General features: G+C 44.6%; 1 protein-coding gene across 2 annotated transcripts; it reads right to left on the bottom strand.

The window, feature by feature from the left end:
• Positions 1 to 1512: 1512 nt before the first annotated feature.
• GLRX2 (glutaredoxin 2) lies at positions 1513 to 11283 on the bottom strand. Of its 2 annotated transcripts, none has more exons than XM_033099351.1 (4): positions 11153 to 11283; positions 6104 to 6167; positions 3335 to 3511; positions 1513 to 1777 (listed from the first exon to the last, which is right to left on the bottom strand). In XM_033099351.1, the coding sequence occupies exons 2-4, from the start codon at positions 6164 to 6166 to the stop codon at positions 1610 to 1612; spliced, it is 408 nt and encodes a 135-aa protein (XP_032955242.1). In that variant the 5' UTR covers position 6167; positions 11153 to 11283; the 3' UTR covers positions 1513 to 1609. The 2 variants fall into 2 exon arrangements, with proteins under 2 accessions (XP_032955242.1, XP_032955241.1); XM_033099350.1 differs by lacking the exon at positions 11153 to 11283 and adding an exon at positions 9158 to 9296.
• Positions 11284 to 11489: the final 206 nt, after the last annotated feature.

Genomic DNA, 11489 nt, shown 5'->3' with positions numbered 1-11489 from the left:
CCTTGTCCTTTTGGGTTTTGTAGGCTCCATTACATCGGCGTATTAGATTAAATCACGGGGCATTACTGGTTGCCTTCAATCTCCAGTTCCTTTCCCCTCCCTAGACCTTGGCGGTGGGGCTCAAAGTTCCAACTGTCTCATCACTTGCTTGGTTCTACTGGCAACCACCTCCCATCCTTAGTGGGCATTGGACAAGCCACCTCATTAACACAACAAAAGACACCTTTCTGGCTCTGCTCACAGAAAATTCGAGAGGTTTTAGTATCTGGGTGCCAGGAAAGGGATGAAGGCGAAATATGTATTTCTTATAAATCACAATATCACACAAGGTAATAGACTTCCTTTACTCTCTAACAAAGATTTTACAACACAGCAAGCATGTAAAATTTCTCAGGACATAATGCAAAATAAAGGACATTCCTTTCTCTGTTCTATTCGTGTTATAACTTATCACGAGAATGAAATAGCCCAAATTCTTGTTTGATCAAGGTCTCCTGATGACGGTTTAAGTCCATGTAGAAAGCATCATTGATGGCAAGTAGCCAAAAAAGCCACAGTCGTCACCTACAGGACTATCCCAAGATTCCTTGGTTCATTTTGACCACAAAGCAGAAGCCCTCCTCTTCTCTTAAAAAGTACATATTCCTCCCTCTAAAGTTGTTCTTTTCCAGCATCTGGTAATCTGCCTATATGAGTGTGGGGTCATCTAGTAAAATGCTTCTTAGTCACTTAATATTAACTCAAGTACATTTCTGAATTGTTTCAAAAGTTCATCCTCATAAAAAACTGAAATATTCCTCCTTTTAATTTCTGTTGAAGAACTACACAAAATGAAAGGCTTTTATAGGTAGAAGGGGTGGTTTCAGGCGGGGCTCACCTTTCTTTGGTGGAAGCAGAGGGCCTATCAGGTGGATCTCCTCACTCGACCAGGAAATCCCAGACCGACTGGTTAAAATTCCATTCCTGAGAGAGGCTGAACCTGCATTTAGGTTAAATATTAGGTCTCGGTCTGGTGATGTTTGGTGACGTGGCCATAGCATAAGTGACTCCATTTTGGGCCTGAGGTCTCTTTTTTTCACACTGCTCATAGGTGCAGTTTCTGTTCTTTGGAACAACTAAGTCAATTAAATGACTGATTTGGTTTCTCTGAAGTAAGTTTCATTCCATCGTACAAATTTAATACACTTCTCTCAGTCTACTTCTCAAAGTGTGAAGTGTTGTCACAATATAACACCAGGACATATCCCTACCAAGTTCACAGTTGTATCAGTGAAAGCCTCACGTTTCAAAGAGAAATCACACAGTCCAAACCACTAAAAGCTGCAAAAGGTAAGGGGTTGACTTCTGAATAGTATACGTAATAAAGAATCCCAGATGTTTACCTTCAAGCTCTTGGTTGTAAAATGTATATATAAATTCCTAATAAGACACATTCTTCCCTAATCTTTTGCTATAACTCCACCCCTTCAGTTTTAAATATCCCTTTTTCTCAAGAATGAGCAGGCAGGAAGATGAGGTTTCCATAGCGATTTATTGTTCATTGTTTTTACGATGTTTTCATGAAGATCATTCACATACTTAAATATCCTCAAACAGTCAAAAGGCATCATCAGGCATTATCACTTTGAATAACTGGCATTTTACTATCACTAAAATTTGCATTACTTTTCTTTAAATAACACTGACGAACCAATGGCAGCAATTTCCCTTCTTCGTGAAGCCTATGAGTGTCAGTTGCACCTCCAATAAAAGTTCCATTGACAAATATTCTTGGCACCTGTGGGATAAACAAAGATTAAATGTCACCCTTGTGTCAGAAGTAGACGACCATGTGACATACTATCCAATGCTCACACTCGGGGTACGTTTATGGGCCAAGCACCATACTAAACTCCCTCACAAATTACCTATTTGAATCTTCACATCCCTTGAGTTAGGTACAGTTTTGAGCCTTATTGTGGAGGGCAATGAAGCACAGGCACTTGCCCAAAATCAGAGTGATAGTAAATGACAGAGCTGGGATTTAAATCCAGAACAATCTGACCCTCAAGTCCTTCCTCCAAATCACGATGGCATATAAAAGGGAAAATAAAACAGTCTGTAATTATCAATAATGTTTAAGTGTCTCATGGTTGTTTACTAAAAGGGAAGAGAACACTCTGAACTTCTTCTGTGCACATAGAAACAAGAAGGAAAATGGCCCCATGGTGTATTTTTCTGAGAATGAATATTATGGAAAAATCCACAAATGTCAAGAATCTAAAACCACGGGGCACTAAAGTGGTCCCGTCGGCACAGTAACTGAAGACTGAGCCCTGATCTGTACCGTCCAGGTGAGGGGAGGTACAGGAGACTCGTAGACAAGCAGTCATGCCAACACCAGTGCCCCACCGGTCCCAGTCACACACACACACACACACACACACACACACACACACGCATGTGCACACACGCACAGCAAGAATAAAAATCAAAGGAATGAACTCTACTGTTTCCTATTCTATAAATCCGGTTCCCGGATTGTCGTGTCCTGCATTACAAAAATTGTGGGAAGCGAGGAGGGCGGTGCAGGGTTAAGAAATACTGTAGTCAAGAACAGAGTGCAAGCGGGGCCAAGGGACTCGAGCCTCCAAGGACTGAGCCCTGAATCAGGCCAACGCATAGCTTTTATTGATTAACAAATGAGGAAGTAAAGCTTGTTAATCTCAAGATCTGTGAATCTCACACATTATTCTAGGGAACTGATTCAAGCCAATCAGCCTTGCCTGCAGGCAGCAGAACCGCAAGTCTCAGGATGTATGTACGTCCCCAAGGGACAAAACCTTTATGCATATGAATAGACTGGAGAGCTGGTGTTATCACATCATTGAATCTCTCCCCAAGCAGGACGTGAGAAGGAATGTCGCCAGAGGCAGCAGCTCTCCTCAGCCGGGGATAAATGGGGGTCTGTGCCCACCTCTATCAACCCCATGAGCTCTCCAGATGGCCCCCACGTGACTGTGCCTGGCTTAGGTTGGTCCTTCCCTGAGGAATCTTACCCGTCATTGACTAACCAGCCACCCTTTGGGGCCAAACAGGGAGACATAAGGTGTAAGCACAAAGGTGAAGCAAAGTCCATGAAAGGATCCGTCTCACAGACTCTCCTTTCTTGAGGGGCAGGTATGAGGGGACAGACGGGTAGGCTGCTGCGTGGCAACACCGGATCTGCCATTTCTTTACCAACACAAGCTTCTCAACAGAATGTCTGGCTCCCTTTTGCTAACACGAGGGTCTGGACTGTAGTGGCCCAGGTCACCAGCTATGTGGGGGAAAGCCCCACAGAGAATACACTCACGGTTCTTTCACCGGTCATTCTGTAAAGAGCATCTTGGAACTGGCTTCCGTATTCAAGCGTGTCCAGTTCCACCACTTTGCAGGTAACATTGATGTCATGGAAAAGCTTCTTTGCCATTGTACAGTAAGAACAAGATGTTTTCGAGAAAATCACCACACAATTATCAGAAATTGTTTCCTGAAGTCAAACAAACAAACAACAAAAAATCACTATAAGTCCAGACATTACCTTTTGGAAAGAAATCATGATACAGTGGAGAAAGGCTATGGATTTGGGGGGTTCTCATGATTCAGGGCTCAAACTAAGTCTCCATCATCCATTTTCTCATCGGTAGGTTGAGGGTAATGTTATTCATTTCAAAGGAATACTATTAGGAAAAAAGGATGTAACAGCTGGAAGGTGTGGGCATGGAGTAATAATGATTGTAGCCAGTTCATATACAGCAAACACTGCCGTGCGCCAGACACAAAGCTCAACATTGTACTTTCACGAGCTCATTTCAACCTCACTACAGTCCTGAGACAGGTCCTACTTTGACCTCCACCTCACAGATGAGCAAAGTGAGGCAGAGAAAGGTAAATAACTTATTCACAGTCCTCTAGTTAATAAGTGGCAGACCTGGGATTTGAACCCGGGCAAGTCTGGTTCTACCGTCCAGGCACGTACTTCTCTGTTACATTGCTTCTCAGAGAGTCCGGAGGTGTCCAGGGCTTATCTCCTCACCTTCCTTGACGTTCAGTGGTGAGGACTGATGTGTGATTTCTCTTTAAAATGTAAGGCTTTCACTGATCCAGGTAGAAACCACAGCTTACTGTATATCTTTATAGTAAAAAAACAAAAACTTGTCATTACTGTATGGATAAGGTATGCGAATATTGTTGCTCCTGGAAAACCTACTTCCAGAAACCCTTATTCAATGAATGGGTTGGAGGCAGAGGTCAGAAACTGTATTTTTTAAAACCTTCCCAGATGACTCTAATGGGATCAGCCTGGTTTGGAAACTACTCCCCAGGCCTTGGATCACAAAAACCATGAGACTTTGTCAGGCGTCTGCATTGCCTATGGAATCTGTTCTGTTTTGTTTTTTTTCGTTTCTAAGTATATGAATATCCAGGTCCTTCAAGAGATTCTGAATGTGTAGGTCTAGGACCCAGGCATCCATTTAGGTTGTTCTTATGTGGGTCGTAACCAGCACCTTCAAGATGAAGGCCAAAAATCAGAAAGCAGGGTCCCCAGGCAAAGTGATTCAGCTGCTACGTCCATCTGGGGTGTCAGAAGCCTTCTCAGTTCCAGTCCAGCAGTCTGCAAGTTGGTCTGTTGTTATGCTTCCTCTTCTGCTTACTCATAATATTGAGTATAGAAGTCTATCTCGGAGAGCCAGCCATATAAGAGACGTATTAACAAACCCATTTTATAGATGAGAAAACTGAGGCCAAGTAGTTCACAATACTGGGATTTGATCCCACCTGTGCCAACACCAAAGCCAGTGCTCTTTCCTCCACCGTGCTACCTCAGGATATAGGCACACAGAGGCTCACTGAGAGGGACGTGAGCATCCTGGGTGCTGACAGGGAGTACAAACACTGATGAAGAGATTCCAAAGTGCGCTGAAACTCAAGATGACAGTGCCAAAGTTTCTGGAACCTTCCTTCTCACCTTTTCTCAAGCTCATCCTTGCTATACAGTTCATGATTTTGTATTCTTGTCTTAAAAAATTCAATTCCCTCATACTGGGTTTCTAGCATTGCTGTTACACTCAACAGCTGTGAGTAAATAGTTTTTGCACCAAATAAAGGCAGAAATGTTCTGTGTGTCTGGTAGGGTTGGAGGTGAGGAACACAGAAAGAAAAACATGACGGTGTCTTGTAGGCTGTGAGGGAACAAGAGAAATTTCCTGAGGCAGAATTAACTGGGCTTTGTGGGGGGTTGCGCGGAAACAAGAGTAAAACAGTAGAACACAGCAGTGCACAGAATCCCTGAGAAGATAGTTTATAGATTAACTATCGCGTCCTTGGTTCTGTGTTAGGGAGCAAAGCTGTTGTTATACAGCTTCCGAGGCCAAAATCAAATAGTACCCCTGGCTAAGGGAAGCCTGACCTGAGGATGATGGGAAGAAACAGCCAACATCACAGACCCTGCTGAGAGGGAGTGAAGACTCCATTAAGAGTAAATCTCAGGGGTGGACGGGTGGCTCAGTTGGTTAGAGCGTGAGCTCTGGGCAACGGGGCTGCAGGTTCGAATCCCACATGGGCCAGCGAGCTGCGCCCTCCGCAACTAGAATGAAGTCAATGCGCTGCCGCTCAGCTCCCGGTGGCCAGGTGGCTCAGTTGGTTGGAGCGCGGGCTCTCAACCACAAGGCTGCTGGTTCGGCTCCTCGACTCCCTCAAGGGATGGTGGGCTGCACCCCCTGCAACTAACAACAGCAACTGGACCTGGAGCTGAGCTGTGCCCTCCACAACTAAGATTGAAAGGACAACAACTTTGACTTGGAAAAAGTCCCGGAAGTACACACTGTTCCCCAATAAAGTCCTGTTCCCCTTCCCAAATAAAATCTAAAGAAAAAAAAAGGAGTAAATAACATAAATTTTGACTACCAAAATGCACTGTTTTGTCACATGGATTATTTTGATAGTAAATATTAAAATAGAGTTTTAGTAATTCATTTGCTGAACTATGTCAGATTGGATATTGAATAAGTATATTCAATGCATAAGACATTTCTTTTTCCACACAGGAGAGTTTCTTTTTTTCCTACGTTTTATCACTCACTTGGATCTGATTCACAGGAGGAGCTGCTGGCTTCCCCAAAGATGACGACATGCTGTTCCCCATCCTAAAAGGAATTTGTAAAGGTAAGCCAGTTTATTAAATATTAAAAATAATATACCAAATGCGATCCATTTGAAGAAAACCTTATATGCAAATATATATTCAAACATATGTAGAAGAAAAAAAGTGTTCTTCTTATCAGTACAAAATATCAGTTTACAAAGTATTTTACTAAACACTTGGTTTACTAAAACCAAAAGGGCCTTTGTGCTTTTCTAACTAACCTCCCAATGGCCTTAATTATTTGATAAAAACACATTTACTATGTTTAAACCCTGGCACCAATTTCAAACACACTGTCCTAATGATTGGCCCCCATGACCATTTTCTTGTAAAAACATGCCAAAACTCCACGAACACGTGATGAAACAGAAAACCTACAAGAGTCAAAGATTTTACAGATATTAAATTATAAGGTTGTACACCTGAAACTTATTAATAACATTATATAATCTTATTAATAAATTTCATTAATTTTTAAATTAAAAAAATTTAAGGTTTTAAAAGTGGTTAAAAAGGATTTTAAGGAAACTAAAGTATCTCAGTCACAATGATCCATAGCTCCAAGTTTCCCAATCAGTAAAGTGGGAACAATAGTCATTCCCATCTCAAAGAGTTCTGTGAAGATTAAATGAATTGATATACATAAAGAACAGTGCCTTGAACACAGCAAATGTTCAATAACATTTGACATTATTACTATTATATCCTGATTACAGAGACCCTCATTATCCCAGTATTTATTATTCAAAATCAAGCCACTGGTAGCTTGTACAAGGAGGTATTGTAACAGGAAAAGGTCCACTAAAAAAATCGACCAGTTTAATATCATAAAATCTCCCTGCCTATCCATTAAACCTTTCCTCACTGACTTCCTTTCTTGATCAGTGGAGTCCTACAGCATGTTTGGAACAGAATCAAACATCAGGACAGACTAATTGCAAGGTGCAAACTAATTGCAAGGTGGAGTTACAATCCTTGCAAACAGATTGTCAGATAAAAGAGGGTTCAAAAAGAATTACTCAAACATCTAGGGATTAAGAGAGTAAGATAAAGAATTGAAGCTTCAAATATTTCAGAAAATAGTCTCCTTATGATTATGTTGCAAACTCAAGTTTTGATAGAAAACTTTCTCCCTCCAAACACTGAAAGCACTTAAAATTTAAATGTTGCAATGTTGTTAAATATAAAAGTAATCTACTTTTTATAATGTTTAGATTCCTTTTTAAAAAGGTACCCACCAAAACTTTTCTTTTTTACTGTATAGCATGAAACTTTAGTACTGGTTTAAGAATCCACTTTAAATGGCTTTTTACATGTTATCCTTGGATGATGAACAAAGGGAACAAAGCTGTTGTTACACAGCTTCCAAGGCCAAAATCAAACAGTATCCCTGGCTAAGGGAAGCCTGACCTGAGGTGGACATGCCTGCCTGCTTACAATAAAGAAGCTGTAACAAACATTACCTTTGGTAATAAGGAAGAAGAGTTAGACACAAACTACTGCAAGGGAACATTGTAACTCCCCAATGTTTACAATCAATTATTTCTTGCTTCCCAATAGTTGAGCAAGGAAACCTTTAAAACAAAAAGGGCCTGTGTGCTTTACTCAGAAAGGGGTTGGGAGAAGCAAGCTAGCCAACTTAGCAGACATTCGGCTTCAAATAAAAAGCAGGATGAGTTCCTGACGCCTAAACCAGAAAAGAAAGGAGGTTAATCTGTGCTGGCCTGGACTTTAGAAGATGCCTGTGAATAAACCAGCAATGTATTTGGTTGTCAACCAAGAAAATGAGCCCTTTTCATCCCAAGTCCAGCATTTATTTGTCATCCCTAAACCATCCACTACAATGTTCAGTGTTGAAGCAGGAGTTCCAGTCGAACTTTGGTAACAGAATGTTTTCCTGGGTAGTGAGAGCAGGTGGGTGGTGCATTCTGAAATGTCACCCCCTTCCCAGACAAATAAAAGAGAATGTTTCTGGAAGGGACCTTTCTCCTTAATTCTAGTTGTGCTTTGCAAAAGCTATCACCTATTAAGGAACAGAACCTCAATGGAGAAGTCAGTGCGCACAATAAAGCTTTCACTTCAACAGTGATGAAGCACCCACTAGTCAAAGCCACATGAATGAAGCACCTACTACGTGCTAAGTCGGCAAAATGCTAAATGCCCCAGGGAGACACATTGTTGGAAAAACACACCATAGGGGCTTTGTGACCTGTTAGCCACATAGTTAGACCATTAGATTAGCACCTTCCGGATGGGTTCCCTAGCTTAGCCTAGAAAGTTCAAGAGTTTCTAGCATCTTGCAAAATTGGTAGGAGTTACCAGATCGAGTGGGTCGGGAGAGTCTCGCAGGCAGGGCGAGATGCACGGCGGCCCGCACACATGTGCGAGTCGGCGGGACAGCCCGGACCGTGGGGGCGGGCACAGCATCAGCCCGGGCGGCGATCTTCCGTGCGGGCCCGGTAACCGCGGGGTATTGGAACCGGAGCAGCGCAGGGAAAGGACTGTCCTCGGTGTCGCCAGAGGCGACCTCAACATGCAAAAGCCACAGTACCTGTCCTCAAAGACGTGGCCACTCGGGAGGAAGCGCCCCCTTCCCTTCAGCCTGGGGTTGCCAGAGTAGCCAATAAAACTGCAGAACTCTTCGATTGCATTAGAATTTCAGTTACACAGAGACTGTTCAGTCTGAGTGTGTCCCCTGCAATATTGGGGATATACTTAGACTAAACAATTCTTCGCTGTGAATCTGAAATCCCAATTTATTGAGGCATCTTGTATTTTATCTGGCAATCATGGGGATTGCGACGCGACCCAAGTATTTTCAGCCAGAGTCACAGGATCCTTCAGTCGCACAACCGCCCTGGGCACCGTCCCCTCCGCCCTTTCGGGGCCTCCGCTTGATGGGGCTCAGGACCCACGCGGCGCCGCGCCCCGCCGCGCCGGAGGAAGAGGCCCGAGGCCTCCGCGCCCCGCCGAGCCCACCCTCGCCGGTACCTGAAGGCCGCCCCGCCGCTCCGGTTCCCGCCCCGGGCGAGACGCGTCCCCGCCAGCGCCGCGCGGCGCCAGTACATGGTGTGAGCCGCCGGCTGCAGCCAACTGGGGTGATGTGGCCCGTCGTCCCGGAAGGCCCGCCCCGGCCGGCAGGCCCCGCCCACTGTCGCCCGACCACGCCCCCGCACGCCCGACCACGCCTCCACATGCCGGCCCGCCCAACCCCGCAACTGCCCACTTGGTGTGTTCATGCAAAGCCAGATTCCTGGCGAGTTCTGTCAGGAGCACCCAGTGTTTACAAAGCTCCGAATGTCATCGTTTGCAACTCAAGATGCGTTCTCCGCCAGACAACTCCCTGGGGTGTCTCCACTCACACTCAAGCCTCGGGCATTTAACTTTCTTCCCGGGTTAGGGATGCTTATAAAGGCTCACAGGGGGTGGAACGGTGGCCAATATTCTGGCAAAACGGACCAAAGAAAGAAAAAAAAAAAAGGAAAGACTGTCCAAAACAATCCAAGTCCTTGGGATGTTTGCCTAAGGATGACAGTGTCATCACGGCTTCTGTTGGCCAGGTCTCTGTGTTGGTGAAGGAAAAGCCTTCATAAGTCATCGAAGGGTATTGATCGAGAACCCATAGCAACCTGGGAATATTGGACTTTTACGTTCACAGTTAGAAGAAAAAAGTAATCCGATGTAGAACGCTCATTCTAAAGAAAACAAAGATTGTGTTTTCGAAATTAGGAAATAAAACTCAAAGGCCCAGAGCTGTCTCGCCATGGCTTTGAAAACAGGCCGGTGATGCTAATAACAAGCTGGACCACTCGGTCGTGGTGATAAGAGCCCTCTGTGCAGCGGCTACAGAAGAGGAAGTGAGTGGACCACTGTTTTTATTCACTGAAGTCGCTGACCGCTATGTTAAGGAGGGTCAAAGGTCAAATGAGATGTCTACACTCTAAACAATTATTACAACAATCCAGCCCTTTTTTGATCCTTCATGCTCAACCAGCTAAGTTTAAGATTCATGGTACCAGGTTACAACTTCTGTTTCTGACAGTTCTTTTTCTACTTTCACGTGGGCTGTGCTTCACGAGTTCATGAAAGGATGAAAGTTAATTGCCAACACAAACACCCTAAAAGGTGTGCAGTCATTCTTCATAAATCCAAAATAACTTGAGAAATTAGGATCTGTCATCTACAGTGCTGTGGGGTATTGTTTTGTTTGTTTAATCAAAAGATAGCTGTTTAGGAAATTTACTGTGTTATTTTTGTTTTGAAGTAGAATTTTACCTTATTGCCTCAAATAATTTTACAAAATAAAGACCATTATGAGGTGAAACAATCATGTCACAACGTAATTTTAATGTAGTAGAGATGGCCCACAGATTTTTAAAACGAGATCCCACAATGAAAGGACTTCAGACCAAAATGGTGTGCGTGAATGAAGCATACTACATGAAGCATACTACATACTACGTACTACATACTACATACTACATACTACCTCTTCGTGCTTAGTTGGGTAGCTACAGAAGTGATGGGTTGGGGTCATAACTGTGACGTCTACAACAGCATAGTAAGAAGTATGTGGGCTGGTCACCGACATGTGTGCTGTGAACAGAATGGGGACTGGCCCGTACAGCTACATCAGGAATATACAGAGGGTGCCCAAAACATGCAAATACCTTTTCAGAAAGGAAAAAATTGTATTAAACTTGTAATACTCAGTATGTACCCATAACAAAGGATGAACACAAGTCGTGCATACAATTTTGGGGCGGTTCCGGTATTCCTAGCCGGCTGCTCTCTAGGTGGCCTGGGAAGGTCATCATTGCTCAATCGGGCAATTCTTTGCCTCCTGCCCCGCCAGTCATTGCCTCACTAAACCGGCCGGCATCCTCCCTGGACCCGTCTCGTAGGAGCCTATAAAAACAAGGGCCCACTGGGCGGGCACAGACCATCATGCGAGGACTGAACCTCCTCCTGGCTCTGGGGCGGTACCTGCTCGCATTCTTCCTCCTGGCGCTGCTCCGTGAAGCCGGGATAAAGCAATGGAAACTCCTCGGGGGAGATCCGCTGAACCTGTCGCTCAGCCACTCGCAGATGCTGAAGGTGGAGCCGCCAGCGGCGGTTACGGACTGTGCGGCAGCCGACTCTACTACTCCCGCGACACCAACAGCCTCAAGGCGACACCAACAGCCTCAAGGCGACACCAACAGCCTCAAGGCGCAGAGACCACGGGTGGCCGGCGCCAGGCAGTACCTGAGCGTGGAGATGGGGAGCAGAGCCTGCAGGGAGAGCGTGGTGGCCGGAGACCGCAGAGACCTCACCCCCTGCA

Source organism: Rhinolophus ferrumequinum, chromosome 27 (assembly GCF_004115265.2).
Source record: "Rhinolophus ferrumequinum isolate MPI-CBG mRhiFer1 chromosome 27, mRhiFer1_v1.p, whole genome shotgun sequence".
In the NCBI taxonomy this organism is placed as follows: domain Eukaryota; kingdom Metazoa; phylum Chordata; class Mammalia; order Chiroptera; family Rhinolophidae; genus Rhinolophus; species Rhinolophus ferrumequinum.
Note: the sequence above shows the minus strand (reverse complement) of the source record. Positions and strands in the feature narration are given on the sequence as shown.